The 25306-nt window shown below is 40.9% G+C and overlaps 1 protein-coding gene across 1 annotated transcript; it reads right to left on the bottom strand.

The window, feature by feature from the left end:
- On the bottom strand, positions 1–24804 carry LOC102789034 (collagen alpha-1(XXI) chain-like). The gene is made up of 11 exons (XM_006800868.3): positions 24757–24804; positions 11095–11207; positions 10847–10983; positions 10592–10711; positions 7428–7544; positions 7003–7189; positions 6733–6898; positions 6415–6637; positions 3391–3564; positions 217–294; positions 1–81 (listed from the first exon to the last, which is right to left on the bottom strand). Exons 2-11 carry the CDS (start codon positions 11171–11173, stop codon positions 1–3), a joined length of 1362 nt encoding a protein of 453 aa, XP_006800931.2. The 5' UTR covers positions 11174–11207; positions 24757–24804.
- Positions 24805–25306: the final 502 nt, after the last annotated feature.

Genomic DNA, 25306 nt, shown 5'->3' with positions numbered 1-25306 from the left:
TTACCCTGACAACACCTCAGTGGTGATTATTAGCGACCTCAGATTAAATATGTGTGAATTCACCCTTACCCTTTCATCATCCTGCGTATCGGGAGAAACAAGAGAAAAAAATAATGGTTATCGTCATCGCAGGCTCATACACGCAGCCATACGCAGCCTTTCAACTACAAAGCCTTTGAAGTGGAAACGAAGAGAGAGTGAGAGCAGAGATCTTACGACGGAGTAGATTTCACAAGCTGTTTCTCTCTCGCTCTGATGGGGATCACAGTAGAGACGCAGCTTCTGAATCTCCACCTGAATCGAAACAACACGGACGATCTGATTATTTCAAACGTGCTTTATGTAAAAACAGAAACAAGTGTCGTCTTTGATGGGTGACACGATGCTTTGAAGTCTGAACGGGGATGATTTTGAAACATGTAAATGTTACAAATGTTGCAAACTGTGCTTCATATGATAATAGTAATGATATCTACATCCATGCATGCTATAGCCGTGTGTTAAAAACAAAACAAATGTTGCATGCTACCCTAATGATTGTAACACCTTGCAAACTATAACTAATAATTGTAGGATCATTTATACAGAATATCATTCTCTGGACAGTCAAGCATATTAACCCTTTAAGACCTACCACAGAACCAAGTCCGCCAGAGCTTATATTATATTTTTACATGCTGTGGAGCCATTTTTGGGAGCATTTCAAGTTGCTATACATCAATACAACCATTATAACCCAGATTTTAATAATATGTCTGCATTAAGTGCATAGTAATTACATAAATTGCCAAAAAGTGCAATAAACTACAAAAAAATTGAAAATCGTTTTTGTTTTTTAACATATATTTCTAGTTAGAGAAATTTAAGAGGCTTATCCCTCAAAACTGTAAATACAAAAAAGTTGCACAAAATAGTTTCCCACCACAGGAAATTTATTTTGAGTGTCTTCATAGTTTTATTTTTGAAATACATCAATTTTTATATACTGCAGGAAAAACGAAAATAAATATTATAATGCAAATTTGCAAAAAAGCAGCATATGCATCAAAATAAACTATTTCCAGCAGTGCAATATGAGTCCTAAGCATCCCAGAAACAACACAGAAAGTCATAAAGTCAATATAACTTTTAAAAACACCAGTATAGGCTCATGAGGCCCTGATGGTAAAAAACAAACAAACAACATTTCTGCAAAATGACGTCACTTCCGGTTTCGGGCAGGTCATGGCGGACATGCAATAGTTCGCGCTGATGGACGTAGGAAGTGTTACAAACAGCTGATCGGATCGGCAAAGCGTGTTTCTGGAATATTATGTTTTTGTTGCTGCAAGTGTTTTTTATGCAGTTTTTGCAAAGCTATATGTGGAAGGAAACTGTGACCGAGGACAAGCTGATGGTATAAGATGTAAGTACAACTCCTCCGGTTTCATATGCAAAAAAAATTATTGCGCTAGCTCACGTGGTTGCAGAGCTACTGGGATTTAAAAATAGTTACGCAAAACGGAGCGTGCCCGCTCTGACCGGCTTTAAAGGGTTAAACAAAATATATCCAACCTACTGGCAACATTTTAAAGGGGTCCTATTATTCAATTCAATTCAATTCAATTCAATTTTATTTATATAGTGCCAAATCACAACAAAAGTCGCCTCAAGGCGCTTCATAGATACAGAGAAAAACCCAACAATCATATGACCCCCTATGAGCAGCACTTTGGCGACAGTGGGAAGGAAAAACTCCCTTTTAACAGGAAGAAACCTCCAGCAGAACCAGGCTCAGGGAGGGGCGGGGCCATCTGCTGTGATTGGTTGGGGTGAGAGAAGGGTTTGAATGCTTTTCATATTTCTTTTTGTATGTAAAGCGTTGAAGCAGTGAATGCTCATATCAGTCATGGCAAAATGAGTGAAAGCGTGGATTGTCTTCTGCAGGTTGGGGACGTGTTGCTGCTCTGATTGGATGAGCACCAGTATTTTGGGCTCTTGCTCAGGTAAAATAGTGCTCTGCCAGCTAACAATCCTCCCCTCATGTAGACTCAAAGGTCTGGTTGTCATATACAGTTGTGGTCAGAGGTTTACATACACTCATCATGGGCATGGCTGTCATGGTAGTTTTGGGCTTTCTTTGAAGTGTTCTTTTTCCAGGGTGGAATGATTATACAGCATACATCCTAAATTACTTCAATAAAAAGCATTGGTTGTGCAATTTTAATTTATTTACATACAGGCTAAAATATACACATACATGTTGAAAATACTTTGGGAAGTAGTTTTGAAGGTTCTGCAGTACATTTTAACTTGACAAGGCCTATTAACTTCCCATTGATCATCATGATTAACTATGACTGGTAGTTTGCCTGTGCCAGCATGAAACAATTCGTTTGGCTCGTTTGAATGACCAATACTTAAAAATTGATCATGTGCAAGAAGTCACTGAAAGTCTAAAAAGGAAATCTGTAGGTTTATATACGATAGACTGGGAGGGACTCTTGGAGCCATTTCTACGGCAGATTTCCTTTTTTTCCCGAGTTTTTTTGGAAGGATACCCAGATGTCACCCTAAAATAATAGGAAATTGCTTAGAAAATCCAGGAACCACCCAGGCTTAGGGTTGCCATGAACTGGAAACTGCTGCAGCATCAGTGTCACTGTTCACAGTGGGCGTCCACATGGACAAGACAAAGGATTTCTGGGAAGGTTTTATGGTCAGACAAGACAAAGATTGAGCTATTTGACAAGAGGAGAAATAAAGGTGAGCCTTCCTAAGAACATTGCACCAGCTATGATGCTCTGGAGCTGTTTAGCTCCCGGTGCTACAGTACACTGCACAAAGTGGACGCAACAATGAAAACAAGAAGCTACCTCACAATTCACTACAGATGGTTAAACCCAGGACACGAGTGGATGTTCCACCAGGACAGTGATCCCAGAAACACATCAGAACTGGTTTAGGAATGTAAACCATTAAGCTTCTGGAATAGCTTTTCCAAAGCATGGTTGCTCAGGAACATCTCACTGTCCTTCTAAAGGAGCTGGAGGAAGCAGCCTGGGATGGGGGCATCTAAATATTCTGCTTAGGCTCCTCCCTCTGCAACTCAGGTAAGTGACAGGAAATTGATGGACGGAGTTAGAAATGATCACGGCTAATTTCTGGCTATTCTTACCAGAAGCATTTCCTATACTATATTTGGTCAGGTGTGGTGTAGCTCCCAGAATGAATGTACTGGACTGAAATAACATATTGCTTTAAGAAAAAGGATCATCAGAAAGTAAGCTAAACATGCCAACGATCTAAACTCTTTCTGCATATAAAAACACTCCAATCTCCTCAAATCAACTCAAGTAAAAGACCAGCGTCAGGGCTCAAAGCTCCAGTGTGATTACACGTGTTACTCACAGGTACAGTGATGTCTGTTCCTCGCCTCTTAGACACCTGCGTCTCCCCATTGATGTAAATTGGCTCCACCGGTGTCAGCATTAGTTCCTGGATGTGCTGATCGTCAAGGAAACCGGTAACCTGGAGATGCCTCACTAGTACTTTAATCTGATGCCATTTTCCATCATAAAGAGTCTGAGAGAGATGATATAAATTTCATGAAAAAATGCCTTTTGTCAGAACAGAAAGATGCTTTAATTAAGAGTTTTTGGTCAAGCTTTCATTCATGAGTAAAACTGGATGTGAAAACAATTATTAACCTTCTTTCAGTCAGTCTTCTGTTTCTGTTGCCAGCCTTAACTGTGTGTTCATGCATTTCATTAAATATAATTTTGTGGGCAAGACCAAAAATGTGTGTTCACTAAATGCTCTGCAAATAGTTCTGACGCACCAGGTACTAAGACCGAGGACTCTTTCCTTTTTCCATCACAAACTGTTCAGGCCATAGGCAGAGAGAGAGACAGAGCAGCGATTGTTCCATTGGGGCTGAGAGTCACTTTTGAAAGGACAAATCACAAGCTCCTAGCTCGTGCCACATCAAACCAAATCAAACATATGCAAACACAAATTTAATATAATTACAACTCTGTTCAGGCCTACACATTGAACATTGCGTCTAAGGACGGAGGGTGGTGGGTGCTTCTTAGACTGAACCTGGCGATTATTACCCAGAACTGCCTCGGAAATAGAGACATGCGTTCCAAGTTCTACAAATCCACTAAATGGTTTATACCAGGAAAATACGGTGGTTTAGAGTAGGAAACACTTTCTTTGGGCTTATCCTGGCATCACATTGCATCTTCTCTGGTTCCACTGAAGTAAATGTGGAGTGATGTTTAAATAGCTGCCAAGACTCATTCACTAATATGAAGAGAAAGCTGAGGTAGGTGGAGATGCTCTGATAGCACAATGAGTCCTTTCAAGGCAGTACAGCAAACTACACTTCTTACATCCTGCTTAGATGTTTATGTTTCTCACATTCAGATTAATCATTTTATGACACTTACTCTTGCGGATATATTAATACCAATTCTAGTTCAGTCTGCTGCTTTAGCCACACAACAAATGTTACTTCTAGAGGGCAGAGTAGAGACACTGTTATTGCAATAAGTGTTGTTTTATTACGTTTTATGTACTGAGGTACTGATTTACTTTTACTTTTTCTGAACCAAATCAAAGTAAACTACTACTTTAAAATATTCACTGTATATGCAACATGGAAAAGCTTTTCTTTTTATTCAATCTGTCAAACTCAGTGGCCAGATGAACAGTACAAGACTATAGCTGTTAGTCTTCTTTTACATAAAATCCTATGGTTTATTTTTAGCTTCGGTATGGTTAGAGAAACTGGTTGAGTTTGCATCTCTAAAATCAAAACATAAAGAATAAAACTGTACCGTATTTTCCGCACTATAAGGCGCACTTAAAATCCTTTAATTTTCTCAAAAATCGACAGTGCGCCTTATGTATGAATTCTGGTTGTGCTTACCAACGAACCGATTTTATGTGGTACACGGCGCTCAAAAATCTGTCAAATGTTTTAGTATGAGTTTGGTAAACTAGCCTCACCGCTTAATGGATGACGGTGTTGTGCCAAAAACTGATTTCCAATGCTTCTGTGTATTTTTTATTTGTAATATCTTTATGTATCTTTGTAAATAGACTTCGGTGAACAGAGTTTACAAAGGGGTTATATATAGAATTTTTCTGTTTTTCAAGTATCTTTACAACTCTGTGTTATTGTACTTACATTATAACCAATCCGGTCTTTTATCCAAACTTAAAATATTTTTACTGAACTATTGTAATATTTGCTGCCATTTCTGCTGTCTTCTTGGCCAGCTTACGCTTAAAAAACACATTTTTAATGTTAATGAGATTTTTTTTAACTGCATAAATAAAGGTTATATAAAAGTCACTGCCAAAAACTGATTGCGGCTTCTACCTTGTTACACAAATGTTGTTTGTGGCTCAAGATGACTCTATGTCATCCATAAGGGATGCATTTGACATATGTTTCACATATTATAGCCAAACAAGTTACTTATAGAAGTTTAAATATGAGCAATCAGTTTTTGGCAAATACCGGAAATCAGTTTTTGGCAGAAAATCACTTTTTGGCACAACAACGGCTACCGCAGAGTAATCTGGGTCCTAAACTCCGTCAGCTTCAGGTCCCAAAGTCAAATGATCACTGCGCATCACTGAGAGTTAAAAACTGTCTAAATTCTTTCATCTTTAATAAAATCATCAGCGTTGCTGCTTTACCTGGTGTAACTATTAAGTTTAACATCCAGGCATCCATGAAAACAGGATTTATTAAATTTAACAGAGTTAGAAGTTAGCAGGAAGTTAGCTCGCTAGCTTCCACCTAAACATGATATAGCATGTTCTGACTGAGAGATTTCTGAAAAAATTCAAACATACAGCTCTGTTATCACTTCCAACATAAATGAAGACAGAAAACTAAACAGCAGTGACGTTTGTAGGGTTACTGAAGTTGGGCTAGCTGGTATATAATGATGTGCTACGTGATTGCTAGCGACACAGCTATGTTAGCATAACATAAACACAGTGAAGCTGGAGGATGAACGCTAACACTTTCCCCCTCGATAAAAGTTAACGTGAGGGTTCCCGATGGTTAGGGACAAATGCAATCGTATGGCAGGATGCTGTAAACGGACCAAACTTCAGTCAGGAGAACAACTGAGATAATCCATCCACAATACGAGGTTAGTCATTAATATACTGCAGCAACATGGGAATAGAGCAGCTGCAGAGAATTCAACATTAATGAATCAATGTTACGTAAGTGGAGGAAGCAAGAAGAATGAGTTGAGTAAAGTTTGACTTATCTGACTGTTTTGCTTCGCTTAATGCGCCTTATGGTCCGAAAAATACGGTACTTGTTTTTGTTGTTGTAGCTTTATCCTGAAGCCAAGGGGGTATCATTGGTCTCTACGGACACTCAATCCTAACACCAACCTGAAAGCCTGTTTTAAAGACAGCTTTCTGCTCTTTCTCTGTCGTACTGGTGGTGGTGAAGGTAACAGTTTTGTCTTTTCCGCTCAGTGTTACTGCAGCTTGGATCGCCTTATCCTTTGACATCACCCTCCAAAGGTCAAAGGGCAGCTTGCTAGAGATCCCTTTCAGACGTAGAGTGGACACAAACACGTACGATGGAGGAAGGCCTTCTGGGAAAATCTCCCTAGTTTAAAGATTAAGGATAAAATTTGTAAATAGCTGTTGACCAAAGCCCAAAAGCTGTTTAGGATGAATGTAATGATAGCGATAGCATGTTACCTGGTGTTCTCAGTAATGTCTGTGGAGGCAGCAAGGGCATAGGCAGTCTCAGAAGCTAAAGAGCCAGGGATCTTCTTTGCCTTGGTCTGAATGTTCATGCCCACCATCAGCTCGAAGCCTTTCTCATCACGGGATGCCACTGGGATTCGTGTGGGACAAACAGACTCTGGAAGCACCAGGGTGATTCATTCAGTCAAGTGGTTATTCAGCTATATGCTATTTGGCAACACTCTAATTTGTGTTTTTGTAGATACACTTGAGTTGTCTGACCTTCACAAAGCTTCTGCTCCATGGAGTCTCGAATACGATCGATGGTGGTGTAATCTTCAGCATACAGGACATAGGTAGATGAAGGTTTATTGGCAATGGAGATCAGCTCTGAAGTGGTGATCTCAGTGCCAACTCCCACAGCAAATACAGTAATACTCTGTGCTCGAGCCTCCATGCTGGCGTCAACCTACAGATATAAAAGGTTATCTTTTGGTTTCAATTGTTTTCCCAGGTCTGGGGAAGAAGTGCTAGGGTCTCGGTTACAGTTAGGGGGTAAGTACTGGTTAGCTATTACAACCTCACAGTGTGGCTTTTCTATGCCGAAGTTTCTTTCCATGTTGATACTTCTTTTATGTTGCCTCTGTTATTAAAGGCCACCCAAAAACACTGACGTGGTCTTACCCATGAGGCAAAGGATCACTCACCACATCATCCTGTGATTTGCCATCTGTAACCACCACAGCGATGCGGTTCTTGACCAGATTGCTCCGCTGGGAGGAGGCAAACACGTGGTCCACTGCAAACTTGATAGCCCTGCCAGTCTACAAAAAGAAGTGAATTAAAGAAAATAATTTTACACCAGACACTCTTCCTTACACAACCCCAAAGGTTATTTGTGTCCCTGACTGATCTGCCAAGTGAACATGTTAAAGACTACTCAATGAAACCACAAGCCATTCCCAGTCAAGCAGAGACATATTAACAGAGTTCTTTGGAAATGCAAAAGTTGAGTATTACAGCTGCAGAATTTACAGGAATGCATGTGCATGTCCATTGGTGACCATTGGTGTGCTTGTGGCCTTGTTGTGTGGTCACCCTGCTGCAGATGCAGTGTTGGCAAGTGGCACCAGTGAACATGCCTAAATGTGCAGTCTGCTTTTATGTGACGCTTTAAAGTTTGCATCATAGGAGTAAAGTCTGTTGATATTCTTTGTTTAACTTCGCTTCCAGTGGAGTCAAAAGTTTCATTCCTTCCCTCTCCGCTCTGCTATTACAACCAAGCAGCGTTGCCTATAACTTGTGCAGTTTTTTTCTGTGCAATTGTTTATATTCCTATATCTATTTACATATAAATTATCTAAATTACTAATCCTTTTATTTATGTCAAGTCTTAATATTCTGCTTACATGTCCTGTGCACAATGTTGGGGAAGCTTCTTTAAAGACATAGTTTTGCAAAATACTTCATAACAGACAAGCTGGACAGCAGAGATACTCTGTTCCCCTAAAACGACTAAATTAGTTTGCAAAAACAAAAACTGATCACGTTTACAGCGTAGCTATGATAACGTGTTACATGTAATAACAAAATAACAATGGCAGCAATGCTTCACTGCTTATGGAAACAGTGCAGCACTGAGAAACGCCTGCCCTTTCGCTCATGCAATAAGCAAAGGTCGAGTGTGTGGAGACGGCTGCCTCACAACTGCACTGACTGAGCGCGTCGTAAGGATCGTACAGAAGAAGTAGGACGGCTTTGAGTAGGGAGGGGGTTCAGTTACAGTAGAAATGCAATGGTCCAATAAGTTAATTCAGTAACACACAGAGTTAACACACATGTGTCACACAGTATTATCACTGTGGACATACAAATGCACAAGAATCACAGTTCATCACAATACAGTTTTAGCACATCACATCTCCCCTGTGCTAACCGACACACAAGTAGACAGTTAACTGATATCTAGTTATATGTTTGTATTTTATGATGATTATTTAATGGGATATTAATAATGTGATGATTTGGTCACATAGCCCGACAGAACAGCTGGTGTCCACCTGGAAACCATCAATCAACAGGGAAAAATGAATATTCCCCAGTGGGTTGTGAGTGGGTACTGGGAGCTGCTAGCAGTCACTGTGAAATGAATTGCTGTACCTCAGTCATGGAGGCCTAAAGACTGGTCATTAATAGGGCTGGGTATCGTCACTGATTTCTAGAATCCATTCGATTCTGATTCACAAGGCCCCGATTTGATTTGATTCAATTCAATTCGATTTGAATCTGGGAAATTTTGACAGTCAGAAATATTATAATTCAGATCAGTAAATTTACATATTTTTGTATCTATAAAAAGGAAGCTGACACTTTCAAGACTTTATCAAAGGTGTGAGCATCACAGCAGAGGCCTTTGTGTCAAAGCAGCTGAAGATAAAACAGAAAAACATGAAGGTGATTTTCCTGGCATCGGATTTTATAAAAATATTCTGCAGTAGATCAAACACAAAAGAAAACCATTAATGAACATATGAACGTTACCTCTGAAGTTACAGCAGTTTTATTACAGACACAGCGTTTTGCATTTTGTATAATTTTAAAAAGTTTAAATTTGTTCAGAATTGAACGGCAGAAATTAGGTTTTCTTTTCAGAAGTATGTAAACGGAAAAAAAACAGTGGCCGACAGCCTGTAAACAACGGTAGACTTGTGCGTAACAAGCAAGCGAATAACGAAGAAAACAGTACAGAGAGAGAGAGAAAGAGAGAGAGAGAGCTGTGCATGAAGTGTGATTTTATCGTGGTGGAAGCAAAACAGTAAACATCAGAGTGAATTCATGACGATGTTTATGTGAAGCGTAGTTTGGATCTTCTTTTGCTGCTGGTTCAGTCAGTTTTATTTTTATTGTTTGGAGAGAGATCGAACTAACAGCTTTAGAATCGGCGCAAAAAGTGCGTGAACACAAAGCGCGGACCCGCCGAAACATCAGAAACGTTTCTTCAGTCAACTTCAACTTCTTCAGTCTCAGACTGCAGTCAGCTGAGACTGAAGAAGTCACCTGGATGAGTGACAAAACATTTCTCCCACAAAACGCTACGTCCAGAAGAACAGAATCAACTTTTGGAGATTTACTTTCCTGGATGATTGAGAATGCATCAAGACAGAAATAACAATAATAATAATGGATTGCATTTATATAGCATTTTTCAGGGCCCTCAAAGCGCTTTACAATTCCACTATTCATTCACTCTCACATTCACACACTGGTGGAGGCAGCTACAGTTGTAGCCACAGCTGTCCTGGGGCAGACTGACAGAGGCGAGGCTGCCATATCGCACCATCGGCCCCTCTGGCCATCACCAGTAGGCGGTAGGTGAAGTGTCTTGGCCAAGGACACAACGACCGAGACTGTCCGAGCCGGGGCTCGAACCGGCAACCTTCCGATTACAAGACGAACTGCCAACTCTTTGAGCCACGATGGGAAATATGAACATTTCCCTTCAAAGTGAAAAATGTTGGTAACAAAGAGTTTGGAGACAAACACTCTGCTGTTTGTGTTGCTGGTTTGCAAGCATCTTCCATGCAAACTAAGGCGACTGCAGCAACCACAAAGCGCTTTTTGGATTTCCCCCACGGACACCAAAGCAACCTGCAGCAGCTAAAGCTACTTGCCGACCCCCCTGTGAGTTTCTCCTCCACCTCAGGTTAGCTCATCTCTATTCAGTCACCGAATAAGTCAAGAAATAGAAATATTGACATGTGTTACATACATGTCGATGCTGCTGCGTCTGTTTATTCTAAACACATCCCCACGATACATGATTTTATATGTTCTTCTGCAAATGAGGACATTTAAGGAGAAAAGGTCCTGCCTGTGTGTTTCCTCCCAGGTAGCTGATGCTCCGTATGGCCTTGATGAGCTCTGCTACTCCCTGGTGTTTCCCAAGAGGAATCTCCAGCCGAGGTGTGTCACTGTATTGTATCACAGCCACCTACAGGTGACACAACAAGACTTATCTGTCGTGTGTAATGCACCAAATCACTCGAGTGAGCAAAACTGCTGTAAATCTGAAAGGAAACTGGAGGTTGTTCAAATCATTCTCATCATGCACAGCATGCAGCATTACCTGTGTGTAGTGGGAACTGATATCAAACTGGCTGGTGATGTTGATGAGCCACTGCTTGGCAGTGTCAAAGTCGGAGACGCCAACGCTCCATGAGCCATCAATGATGTAAACCAGGTCATTGACAGCCGTGCTGCAGCCTGTGCACATAAAGATATATACACGTCATTAAAGACAAGTCATTACACTCAGGAGACGTAACAGGTCAGCTTTATGATCTGCTTTCATCCAAAGGTGCATGTCATCAGTACCTGCTCTCACATCTTCCTCCTCTGCAGCGTCCACTGTCGTCAGTAGTGAAATTACACTCCACACTGACCACAGCAACATGGCTCTGTAGGAGAACACCGTGGACCAGCCCAACCTGCATAAAACAAAAAGAAAGCTTCTTATTGTAAAGATTAGGCAAACATTCTTTCACACCTATGAACAGGTGTGACCTAAAAATGACCTAAAAATTATGACCTAAAAATGACCACGCCCCCAAAACACATGCCAAAACAGCGTTTCCAGCCTGCTGAGGTATTAGCTCGACGAGCACTCTGTACGGCACGGAGCTAAAACGTTCCTCGACACTTTTGATTCCTGATGCAATCAGACAGCAGTTACAGGAGTAAATGAGCTTCCCTGAGGTGCTGAGTTATGAGAAGTAAAAATAAGAAGTAAACAACTGCACGGCAAAGTGCTGCAGCAGTTAAATGCACATGTTTGTGTGTGGAACGTGCAGAATTTCCTTACACAGAAAAGTCTTTGCATGCACAGTTATGGTCACACGTTTATAAACACGCACCGTGGATGTGGCTCTTCTTGTTCTTGTTCCAGAGTGGGAGGATTGCACAACATCTTTAATAACTTTGAATAAAAAAGAAATTAGGTGGGCGGATCTGTACTGAATTCCCTGGACTTCCCGGTATTCACACAAAGCAGGTCCATTCGATCCGTGGATACATGTTTATTTAGATGTAAAGTTATAGTCGGAAAATAATTGAGTTGTGGGAACCAGAGTGGGCATATGCAAATGAGCTGAACCGTAATGAACGCCAGCAAGAATAACTCAGTGTTTGCTCTGTAATCCAATGCAGTTACACACAGAAGCAGGAATAAATGCTCATAAATCAGCCGATCACTGCCGGTTTGGCCATAACAGCCCTGCTTTCTCCTTTTCTATTCCTCGTGCCACATCAAACACAACAAGGACACAATGACTCTGACTCTGTCACATTGTTTCTTCCTGTGTGAAAATATACGACAGTCATTGATGCTGTTTTTCACTCTGTCATCAGTTTGAATATTGTTCACAGTTCCTCAGATGTGGTGGAAACACGAGGAGGAAATGAGACTTCCTGTGTAGCTGAGGAGCCCCGAGCCTTTGGCTTAAAGAGATTTTCAAACCATGAAGCTGCTCATAATTGTCATAACTCACAGAGGGATTTCCCAGCCCAGGAACTAGAAACTATCAAAGCTCTCAGAGCATTGATTTGGTCTCTTTTTATGATTGGCAACAGGTCATTAGCTGTGTTTCAGAAGCACAGATAGGGAGGAGCTCACCACTCTGTGAAACACTACGTGGGTTTTAACAGTTAATCAGTGCGAGTTATCATTTCTAAATGATTGAAACCATAATCTGCATGTGCTGAAACAATACGGCTCACTGATATGTGCTAAACTGGCTCCCTGCACAAAAACAGCACCATTTTTCTCAAAATGAAACGTAAATACACACATTTTTATCTCAACTTGCTACTTCAAAGTAAATCAGTGTAGAAAAGCATTTAAGCGTCTGTGTACGCTTCATCGTCAGCACTTTGCCCTTTCTGTGCCACACATAGTGCACCAGGGACATGTGCAGGTCAGCCGTCCCCCCTCAGACCAGCTGAAGCCAGCAGGACTCTTGTGAAAGAAACCTTTCCAACACTTCCATTATGACACACTCCATCATGTTGTTGCAGCTGCTGCTATTCCAGCCATCAGCTGGCTGCAATGAACCCACCTTGGGGAGCTCCCTGGTGAGCAGTCACCCTGCAGCCCTGGAGCACATTTAGCCTTTAAGGAGTAACTTGTCACTAAGCTGAAAAACTCTGTTTCATATTCACTTTCACCTGCGTGTAACCAAATGTTTCACTGCTGTCACTAGAGGTGGGAATCACCATACATCCCACGATACGATATTATCACAATACTTAACGCACGATACGATATTATTGCAATTTTTTTAAATATTTTGCGATATTCAGATTCTGTACATAAAGGTAAACTTTATCAATCTTCATTTTCTCTAATATCAAAGTCTCACACTCAGTCTTTCTCTCATTTCAGTTTTATTGTTGACAAACTGAACGGTTTGTATCACAGTCTAGTCCAACTTAACTGAATCAACCATCTGGTACAATTATAGCTATTCTGAACTATGCAGTTTATGAAAACTATGCAGCCCCTTCAGCAACTGAAGAATTTGAAAGTAAATTAAAACAAAATATAATTTTACATTAAATAAAAAAGTTTTAAACTTAATTAAAATAAAACATGTCTTAAATTAAAATAAGTAAACTGTCATGTTTATTGCTGCCAAAAAACAAGTTAAACACATTTGGACAGTGAAGGAATGTCAGGATTCTTGCTCAGAAAAAGGATCAACATGCTCTGAAGTCAGAGCACAAAAACCTTTTTTGTAACAAAATATTGATTTCTGCTGTCCCTGTATCCATACATTATTAGCGAACAAAATATCACCATACTACACAGTATCCATTTTTTCCCCCACCCCTAGCTGTCACCGAGGTCAGTGTGTAGTCAGTACAGCATGAACGCAGCTGAGAAGTCAAACAGCTGGAGGTCAGCTAGAAGATATAACTGCTTTAAATGCTTCAGGGTTATTACAGTCATGGCTTTGTGTTTTCAGCTAGAGTTAAATCATGCTACCAGAGAAAATATGTCTTGAATCCATAACTGAGCACTAAAACATGTATGCAAGGACTCAGCCCACGTCCAGTGGACACACTGTGTTGTAATATGCAGCTGGTACATACTGCATGTGATATATGATGTGAGAACGAGAGCAGAGTGACTACATCTCTGTCTCTCCCTCTCCTCTGTCCCCTCCTCCTCCTCCTCCTCCTCTGTGTTGTAAAATTCTTTTGTGACTTTTTTATTTCGTGCCACACCATGCAACACATGATGGAGCTTTCCCTGTTCTCATTCGGCAGCACAAACATGGCTCCACCGACCACAAGGCAGGGCCGGAGAAAATAACAACGTGAGCATTGCTGGGATGGGAAAGCAGAAACAGGCATGGCAGAGAAGGCTGCACTGTGCTGGCACAGGCTTTAAAGACAGGGGAGGATCAGCGGGCTGCAGAGAGCCACCACAACCTTTCTTTGACATGCTCCTCTCCCTGTAATGCTTGTTCCCTGAAATATTTTTAAACCAGAAACATCGAAAGAATAGGCAGTGTGTGCAAAACCTGATAGGAATCACTAAGAATTGTTATTAAGTAACTTTTTTGTATTACTGCTTACATATTCCTCTCTACAAGATCAAACTGGTGAATAAATTTAAATTAAATGGACATTTAAATGCCATATAAGTTATATGTAGGTAACATGGGTAGTAAGTTTGCTACAGGCTTGAAATGGGCAAACTCTATGTTTACTATAAAAGACCTGTATGTGTTTAGGAGCATGGGTTCAATTAAGAGCCACAGAAAAGATGAGCTGGGTGCTGTTTTTATCACTCGTGAGTTAATCAGGTTAACGTGGAGTCCTCGAGCCACATATGAGATGCAGGCAAACATTTGCTTTGTGTAGTTTGGGTCTGTTGCCACTTTCAGAGTCACTGGAGATCAATAAAGGTTGTTGTGAATCATTATTGTTAACGATCATGAAACGTTTCATCGTGTTGGGGAGGATCTCTTCCAGAATAATGATGCCTTCTTGTCCATTCCTGTTTTTTGTTTACACGGCTGACTGAACCAGATTTGTTGTCCAACTTTATTTTGTTGGACAACAAATGACAACATACCAGGTAAAAATATACCGTATGTTGTACTTTTCCAGCAAGAAATTACTATATCATTACTTTTAAAAACACTCAAGCACTCAAACACTCTTATTTGTGTTTGTTATTTGTGTTTGTTGCCCATAGCAGTGCGACTTAAAGTGCCAGATTTTATTACTGTATAGTTTAGATTAAAGTTGGTTAGCTTATAGCTTGCTTGCTCATTTTATCTAGTAGAGCAGCTGGTAGCTAGCTTCTGACTGATCTGAATGATCGAAAAATTGCTAATCTGAGATGCTAATGTTCTTTTTATTGTGATAATTAAGCTGTATAAGCAGTGTTGTGAAGGTTACTTTTAAAATGTATTCCATTACAGAATACAGATTACATGCCCCAAAATGTATTCTGTAACGTATTCCGTTACGTTACTCAATGAGAGTAACGTATTCTGAATACTTTGGATTACTTAATATATTATCATGCTGTTTACAACTACATGAATGTACTATTGCTGTGATTTATTACTGTTACTGAAGGTCCGTGGCTCCGAACCGTAGTAAAGGGACCTCTGGCTAATACGGTGGGTTCGTGTGGGGCTCGTAGCTGAAAACTAGCTTTACTTTGTTGTCTGGGTCAACTTTGCTAGCGAGAGACAGAGAGAGGCGTTGAAAGGCTGCTCCAAGAAAACTTATTGTTTCAGAGGAAAACACGAACACGGTGTACAGTCGAGTCTTAATAGCTTACTTACAACTGGGCTCGTCAGGCTCTCTTCTTGGCTGCAGTGGTTATTATTATATTTACATGCTTCCAGCTCCCGTTTCTGCTCGATGACAGCTCGTACTTTTCCTTTTTCTCCCTCCCTCGCTCACAGACACATAACGTGTATGGCAGTCCATTCTCCCTGCAGCACGGACTACACTGCCTATGATGCTACATTCTTTAGAGCTATACCTGTAGCATTCTGCCTGTTAGCTTAGCACAACAACAACAACAGGCGCTCTCTCACCCAGGAAACACGCAGAGAGAGAGCGTCACCCTGTAACCATGGCAACCGTAACGCTGCCTGGAACAACAGAGCGTAGCTGTCAAACAAAACCCAAACAGTCCTGACCCGCGACAATATGAAACAGGGAAGTACCGCCGTGTAATCCATTTATTTCAACAAAGTAACTGTATTCTAAATACCACCTTTTTAAACGGTAACTGTAACGGAATACAGTTACTCATATTTTGTATTTTAAATACGTAACGGCGGTACATGTATTCCGTTACTCCCCAACACTGTGTATAAGCAGACATAAGTAAAAATGTAAAAATTCAACACTGGTCTAAACTGGGATTTTGCACCCTGAATAGTAAAAAGAACAACGGGAAATATATCGTGGCTTTCACAGATACTGACTCTGAATCGACTGAAGCTTTGAAAGGTGCTTATACTTTTCACCCACTACACAGTGAGCAGCTTTTATTTTCTGCAACATTATCAGGCCACGTTAATAAAGAAAAAACATGCCCTGTTGATCATTTAAAGGCCCAAATATATTTATTCAGGTCTTCTCACTGTCCGCTATATCAGCGGTCCCCAACCCCCGGGCCTCGGACCGGTACCGGTCCGTGAGTCGTTTGGTACCGGGCCGCGAGAGTTGAGGCTCAGGTGTGAAATGTATAGTTTTCAGGGTTTTTATCGGTTTTCAGCGTTATTTTGTTATCGTTTTTATCGTTTACTCGGTTTTCCTGGGTCTTTTCACGTGTGTTATGAATAAATCTTCTTTTTTTCAGTACCGGTACTAGTTTGATTTTGTTGTATTTATCCGCGACACCTTAAAGGCCGGTCCGTGAAAATATTGTCGGGCATAAACCGGTCTGTGGCGCAAAAAAGGTTGGAGACCGCTGCTCTATATGTGAAGGTGGGAGAGTTACCTCGTTATCACTTTTTACATCATGGGATTGTGTGAGTGCAGAGCTGTAAGCAAACACCGAATCTTTACTTAAGGAAAGGAAAAAGACATAATGTTACATTAAAATGTTAAACGATTCAATATTAACTTTAATATTTACTATAATTCAATAGAACTTTAACAGGGAGAAAAAACTATAGTAATGTCAGCTACAGTCCATTTAGTGCATGCTAATTCACTGTCATGTCTCATGAGGCTTAATGGAGACACTTAATGGGAATAAGTCATCTCTATTATACCTCTGCTTTCCCCATGCTGATGTGCAAAAATATGAAAAAGGTCTACAGAGTGAGGCTAGTTTATCTGTCCAAATGAGAGCTTCATCTGACCCGCAGACTGAAGCTACACACTGAGTTATGTGTACATTATACTTGTAGTTATATTGTTTATTGTAACATTAGACATTGAGTCCTGGTAATTTTAACTGCAGCAATGATATTTTCTGTGAATGTGCTGATAAAACTGGAATTGATGGTTTGAATGCAAACACATAAAGTCTCACAGCTGCATTATGAATGTGTTAGCGTGTTCAGTTGTATAGCATCCTGGGTAAAGATGGGAAACTGTGATTAATAGTAGAAATGAGTCCTGCCTCTTTGAAGGCTGCAGCCTGTGCAGAAGCGTGTGCTAATTACAGCGTTAGTGCACCACATGCGCCGGAGTAGCTGCTGCTTTTAGCCTCATGTCAGGCTGCTGCTAGCCCCCTATGCTAACTGCTAACATGTTGAAAGTATAAAGTATCTTTTTTGTGGATGTTTCATCCTTACGTGTGAATACTAAGCATCTGTTGTACAAATTTCTTTTTCAGAAACACACACACATGCACACAGATGTATATTCATATCTACATCCTTCAATAAAACTACAGCTGGACTGTACATCATGGCTTCTACACATTTCTGAACAATTCACCAGCCTCAGTACCAAAGTGTTATTTAGCTTCCTATTATGAAAGTCTCTTTATCAAGAACCAGCGTATTCATTTACATCCTTTGAGCTACCCTCCTAAGTCCTGATCTACTAAATAAAGGACATCCAGGGCCTTCCATAGATATCTCATTTGCTTGGGTGGCCTCTACTACGTCCAGAGAGGAAGGAAATCACAAAAAAGCTCAATGGGAAGATTCTCGTTCCCTCGGTTCTCAGGAGGATTGAGCGCTTTTCTATTCAATTTGATCACTCAGAACACTTTCTACTACGAGTCTCATTCACCTTGTCCCCCACACACACTCATACAACGCTCTCATCTGTACCTCTGCGCTCTCACTGCTGACACTCACACTCCGATGGACACATCACGAGCAACAGGAGGAGCCGGGAATTAAGCCACCGGCCTTCTAAATCGTCGTCATCCTGCTCGACCATAAAAGAAACAACATTCCCACTTTAATGAGACGCACCAAACAAGCCTGCATAAGCTGTGGGTTTCACATAAAAGCAGGCAATCACTGCTAACGCTGGCAAGTATTTTTCAAGACACATTTTTGGTACAACTAACCCTTTCTTCTTCAGACATGCCGACTTGTCCAAAGCGCAAAGAGCTCATTGAAATGGCTTATTTGTACAACACAGTGCCCTAATTAAGGTTATTAGCCGTGCCTGTGCTTTTCCTACTATAGCAAGTGGAAGTGTTTGAATTCAAACATCTCTTATATGACACATGGGAACGATCGGTCTGCAGAGTGGGCTAATTCACCTAAATGATAAATGTTTGCATCGCACGATGCTTGAGTTTTTCCATGACTTTGCAAATTCTAATTTAAGCTGAGATGGAAGCTTTGCGACTGTTCCCCGAGCAGCCTCTGTCCAGTTAGATAACAGCGTATCTGAACTGGCTCCACCACAGCTGGATTCAAAAGTAGGCACTGCCTGCCTGCACAGATCAGTACAACCTGTCCTCTTTCCTGGAGTGAAGCTGAGTCCCAAGCTGAGTGCAATAACTCAGCCTGGATGGGGCAGGCTAAGACTCCTGATCAACACTTTAAAATACAAGTAATTATAAACATGTACAAATTATGTAAACACGCAATTCAATTGATTTTATGTGAAATTTAAAGTTATGCTGTTTCCCCATTATCTGTCTTCATGCTGCTCTAATGGCGGGTGCTCATATTAAACATGGACTGACTGTCTGAGAGTATTTGTCCAAGTACAAATCCTAAACAGCTCTGTCGTTATAGCAGCTGGATTCCTTTAGAGAGTAGTGGGACTTTTAACCCAACTTTAAATGGCTGAGGTGGAAAGGGTCGAAAAGGATAAAAGAAAGTAAACGATACAGATGTAAGACATCCAAACACAGAACATCAGCAGTAAAAGTGTCATGGTCCTGGGCCATGTTGGCCCAGTATTGTTAGTTTTTGTGTGTTTTGTATTTTGTTCTTTATTTTTGCCGTGGTTCCTAGGTTTTTTAGTTAAGATGTTCCTTATTTGGTTGCCCCCTGTGTGCCCCTCTGTGTATCTGTGAACCCTTGTTTCCCCTCCTTGTGTTTTATTCCATGTTATGTAGCCCGTTATGTCTGTGCTCTCTCTCCTCCTGTCTGAACCTCTGTGTACTTCCTGTTTTACTTTGACAGTCTCCCGTCAGTGTTGCATTTACTCCTGCCGTGTCTTGTTACGATTATCTGTGTCAGCTGTGTTCCCCGTGTGCTCCCACTTCCCTCGTTTACCCTCTGTGTATTTATGTGCACGTCTCCCTCAGTTCAGTGTCGTGTTCTCCCTCATGACTGTGTGCCCCTCCGTGTGTTTCCTCGTGAGTCACTTCCTTAGTACTTCCCAGTTTAGTTTCATATTATTTTGTATCGCCTTCATCCTCTGTCAGCAATAAAGCTGTATTTTGAGTTCAGTCCTGTTTTCCCGTGAGTTTGCGTTTGGGTCCTCTCCTGCCTGCACACAGCCTGATCATGACAAAAAGAGGGAAACAACACACCAGTGGAGATCATTCATAACCGTTCACTGTTTTTATCTTTACCAGGAAAAACCACACAGACTCTTTTTGCTTCCTCACTTCTTCTTTTCCACACATCAGTCAGTAGACATGGAGAGGTGTGTACTGAACCTGAATTCCTCCAAAACCTCACTCTTCTTCTGGCAAACCAGAAGTGCAGTTTACCAACCACACGAGCAGCCTCCGCTCGCTTCAGCATCCCAGAACATTCCTGGTGCAGAAATGTTGCTGGGATTGCTCAGCGCCTTTCACTGGTTCATGTAATATGATGACTGCGGCGAGCAGCGCCGCTACTGGATCCCAACCTGTTCAAGTACACTACAGCTTTCTCAGTTAAAATAATAGGATTTTATTTAATACATTTTGAGTGGATAAATCTGGAAAGATATGAAGTTTGACACATTGTATCCACTTTACAAAATGCTTTTGAGATGCTGACGCCTGCTTTCTACACACACTTTACCTACTTGTAACTCATTTCCTTTGAAAGCTTAACAAACAATAAATGTGTCAAAAAAAAACACATCATTTGCAACAAAGCCACCGCGTCTTACAAAAAGTATTCTCCAAAGACGGCACATGACTCTCTGACGCAACGTATCATACAGAAGATACTCGTGCCCTAAAGCACTGCTTTACTGTCTATTTTACTAAAAGGTGGGCGCATGTTTGACAAACTAAATATCATTTTTATAATTATTGTGACTTGACACATGGGGGTTGTTCCCAGAGACTCAACATGAAAGTGTTTCCTGATGTTAAAGAGCTCCTACATTTCTTTCTCATCACGCTGCTCGACATTAATTCACTTCAATTCATTCCACCTTTCATAGCGCCAAATCACAACTACAGTCCCTGAAGGCACTTTGTGCTGTAAGGTAAATACCTGAGGGCAATACAGAGAAAACTCCAACAATTAGATCTCTCCCTATGAGCGAGTACCTGCCTACAGTAGGAAGGAAAACCTCCAACAGAAACAGGCTCAGCAAGGGGCGGGGCCATCTGCCATCAGGACACGCTGTGGAAGAGAACTAATGATTAAATGCAAAGTGGAGTATATAAACACAGAGAGTGAGGAAGAGGCAGTGCATCATGGGAAGCTCCCAGTACCTAGTGCAGAACAACTAGGGCAGAATAAGTACGAGCCTTATCAAAAAGAAGAAAGAGGCTACGTGTGCTTCACCAGAGCTGATCTAGACAAGCGATTCCACTTCCTCTTCATGACCTTGTCGAGAAAATTGGATACAAGTCTAAAAAAAGTGACATTTACACCTGCTTCAATACAAGAAACTTGCGAGATGTTCTTAAATTGAAATAAACTGATGATAACGAATGGAAGCCAGTTTCACACATAAGAAGCTAGCCTTCTACTCGGCAATACGACAAACACTCGATGCAGGCTTTAACCAATGATAATGACACTTTATGAGTGTAATCGAAACGCAACAGAAACGTTAATGTGCCCGAACATGTGCAATATTACTCACAAAACCAACATAAAACTCTGACAGTTGAAATATATCTATTGTCTCTTAGTGTTTAGAGAAGAAGTTTTCTCTTTTTAAGACCCCAAAGCCGTGTCCATCTTTTATTTACAGTCTGTAGTTCTGCTAGGCCGCTTCGGTTTTCAGCTCATGCCGTCGGCTACATCCTGGCATTAATTTATCTCTATATTCTGAACACTGTCCAAAACATATTTCCTTCGATTTCACAGGTACACTGAAAAAAAGGCCATGTTGGATTTACTTGATTCAATAGTGGACACTGGTTGCACACAAATGTTTTGCTTTGGCAGAAACTTAAACAACTGAGTTAAATCAACACAACTTTTTCATATTCAGTAAACCTGTGCATGTTGTGTTCATAAAACGCGATTGAAACATGTTCAGATGAAGTAAGTTGAGCTCTTGGAACATTTTAATCCTTCATTTTATTTCAACACTATTCAATAACCTTTACCACAATACTACTTGGTCACTTAAATACTACATGTTGTCTTCATATTACATAATGTTCAACAAAGTCTAGATCCTGGTTACCATAAAAATTGAATAGGTTGAATAACTACCATCCTCCCATCTTTATCCTGGTTGCAGGGGGGCTGGGAAATAACCCTGAAGTGATAGGTTACGAGGCAGGGTGCACCCCGAACAGGTCACCAGTCTATCACATAGAAACAAACAACCATTTACACTCACATTCATGGGTAATTTAGAATCACCAGTTAACTGCATGACTTTTAACTGTGGGAGGAAACCAGAATACCCAGAGAGAAACCAATGCAAACTAGCCAGACTGTGGATTTGAACCCAGGACCTTCTTACTGTGGAGCAACAGCACTCACCACCGTGCCAACAATGTAGGAAATTCAGGAAAGCTATGATTTCCTGAATTTGATGCAGAATTTTTTTTGTGCTTGCCCTTGACAGGTTAATCCACAATACATAGCAATAGCATGCACGTGGTGTGTGTGTCGTTGTCTGCCTCTTATAACTCCACTGATTTTCCTGCAGTTTGAAATCTTGTGCGATCTTGTGAATTTCATGAGTTCAGCAACTAAACACTCTCACTAGATTGTATCCTGTCATCTCAACAAGAACAAATTAAGTTGTTGAATTTCATACAGATCCTTCATGACTTAATTACGTTCATAGAAACATGAAATTATTGTGTTCAAATTACAAGTTAGACTTTTTTAATGTAACAACCACCCAATTTACTTTTTTTGGTATACTAAAAAAAGTAGAGGCGGCTGCTCGACTTGACTGAGATGGATGCCTTCCTGAAACCACGATCTAAAGTGCAGTGTCGCGGGATTTAACATTGATATATTATTGACTTACCTCACTTGAACATGATATGAACAGTTTAATCTAACCTCTTTGCATATCATGTAGTTTCTACACTATGTAGTTACACTTAACTTTAAAGCATGAGGCAATTGTGTTAAATACACGCAAGATGCTTACGTAAGTCCAAGAGCTGGCCAATCCCTTATTTTCAGTGTAGATCAGGGACTGATCCTTCAAATACACTTTGTTCCGTTGGAACTGCAGCCTGATTAACCCTGTTTATTGTCATGTAACACTTATACGCAGTAACAGAGAAAAATAAATATAGATCCAGATGTGAGGCTCTCTGTGATAAGAACTTCACATCTGGATTTAATCTTGTCAGATTAAATGCCTCCTGTTTAAAAGACGAGCAGAACACTTTTAATTTCACTAAAGAAAGTTTAGTAAATGAAATTCTCAATATTTATGTCAGGTTTTCCAGTTACTTGAGATTTCACAGATGCTGTTTCGATTTCAAGTCACATTTTGTCTTATTTTCTGCTCAGTTATTGCTTCTTTCTACGTAACATTTGTGCGTCTTCTAGATTTGTGTTAGTTGTGTTACAGTTACATGAACTCGATTACTGCTCGTATTAGGGACTGACCTGAAGATCTGAAGAGTGGAAAACATCCCAGTGAAGTAACATAATGCGATAAGGTTATGTTTGGACAATGAGGGGGTTCGATTTCATAGATTCATCTTGTCTGCCCAGAGTGATGACAGCTTGTCCAGAATGCTGCGGCTCGCCTCCTGACTGGCACTAGAAAGCCTCTATCACCCCAGGTCTTATTGATTTGCATTGGTTACCCATAAAATATCGCATTGAATTTAAAATATTGTTGCTGACCTTTAAAATTATAAATAATTTAGCCCCTCGTTGTCTTGTCGATCTTCTTAGTCTACATGTCCCTGGGCGAGCCCTCAGGTCTTCAGCCCAGTTACTCCTGGCTCAGCCTGGATCTAGACTTAAATCTGGGGGTGACCGTGCTTTTGCCTGGTTGCACCGAATCTGTGGAACAACCTTCCCATCGCTCTCCATGCGTCAGACTCCGTTTTATCTCTTAAATCCAGTTTAAAAGCTCATTTATTCAACATAGCTTTTCCATCTAGTTAGCATCGCTGTTTTATATTTGGTTCAATTTCTTATTTATGTACTTTATCTTTTAGCTATATCTGTTCTTAGTAACTTTGTTCTTATATTCCCTTTTATTGTTGTGTAATTAGTGCCCTTAACCTGATGACAAATGTGGTACTTTGTTAATAGTCTTTTATTTATTGTCTTAATTTTCCTGTTTTTATTGTAAAGCACTTTGGTGTACCACTGGTCTTTATTTGTGCTATACAAATAAAGTTGTATTGTATGTTGGCTCAGGGTAACCTGACATTTTAACCCTGGAGAACCCATGGGGTCGGATCTGGGTTCTCCAGGGTTAAACCACTGTTTCTACAGACCTGCTCAACCAGCCACAGCGAGCACAGGTAAACGTATAAAGACATCAGAGCTCTGTTTGCTACGCAGCCTTTACAAATACACTGCTGTGTATCTCCTGCTCGTCAAACCTGATAACATTTTACCAGATCCGATCTTTCCTCTGTCAAAAACCAACGAGCAGCCGATGTCAAAAATAACTGCAGGGACCGAGCAGAACGTTCACTGTCATCTCTTCTTCAAAGATAATTGGTGACTGCATCTGAAAACTGCACTTTTCTCCCATGACGATCTTAAAAACACCTTTTCCATCGTTTCCAATTCATTGTGTTGCTGTACAGTGGATACAGTAATTAGAAGTTATTTCAGGGAACAGACATAACTAACAGCATAACTTAAACATGCCAAGAAACACACGGGGAGGCTGGTGCTTTCCAGTAAAGGACCTCAACTCTCTGACCCATAATCACAGAGTTTGATGTATGACTTCTGCAGTATATTTAGCTTCTTGTTGTCCTGGTGGCTGGTCAGTTTTGGCCAAACCAAACCAACGCTTTTAGACAAGATGCATGCATATCGCAGATTAAGTAGTAAATGAAACAACAACCACCATCCTGAGCGGAGATGAGCAGAACAGAGAAGTCCAGGAAAGGAATTAAAGATCTAATGGACAGCTACTCTGTCCAGGCTTCCTCCTCATAAAGCTACACTGTGTGAGAGCATGTGTAATGAAGAAGTGTTGACAGGTCCTTACCTTTCTCCTTTTCTCCTTCAGCTGCAACAAGCCAATGATGAATGCAACTCTGCTGAAGAGAGAGGACGCCTGGCTCGGCGGTGACAGTCCTCCTCCTGGTTGGCAGAGGGTGCAGTGGGAGTGTCGGGGCAGCCTTTAGAAACTGTGGCCAACTCCACCGCGGAATATGACACAACTAAGACCAACGTATATCCAGTGTGGATCTATCACACACACTTACATGCACGGGGCTACTAGATGTGTGCACTGACCACGGTGTGAAAAAGGCTTACAAGTCTGACTACATAAACGACTCATTTAACATTCAATGTGAAATAAACAACAGTTAATAAACGTAACTGAGCTAAGTGAGAGTAGGAGCCTCATTCAGTGAAGGTTGTTAAGTTAAACAACGGTTTCTCTGAGTCTGAGATAAAGGGGATCAAGTGTTGAGCCTGTGATCAGCAGCACGGCAGCGCTGTGGTTTCACAGCACGCCGTTTTCTGCAGCTGTACAGGAGATGAGTTTGATTAAAGGGTTACAGAAGCTCTGCAGAGAGAGATGAAAAAGC

This window comes from Neolamprologus brichardi, chromosome 9 (genome assembly GCF_056152115.1).
Source record: "Neolamprologus brichardi isolate AB-2024 chromosome 9, ASM5615211v1, whole genome shotgun sequence".
Classification (NCBI taxonomy): domain Eukaryota; kingdom Metazoa; phylum Chordata; class Actinopteri; order Cichliformes; family Cichlidae; genus Neolamprologus; species Neolamprologus brichardi.
This window is presented reverse-complemented; position numbering and strand designations above follow the sequence as displayed.

Excerpts from the sequence above, each read along its gene's own strand:
- LOC102789034 (XM_006800868.3), bottom strand. The coding sequence starts at position 11,173 with ATGTTGCTGTGGTCAGTGTGGAGTGTAATTTCACTACTGACGACAGTG. Across the intron at positions 6,638-6,732 it reads GACATTACTGAGAACACCAG|GGAGATTTTCCCAGAAGGCC; the intron begins GTAACATGCTAT and ends TCTTTAAACTAG. Across the intron at positions 295-3,390 it reads GAACAGACATCACTGTACCT|GTGGAGATTCAGAAGCTGCG; the intron begins GTGAGTAACACG and ends GTTTCGATTCAG.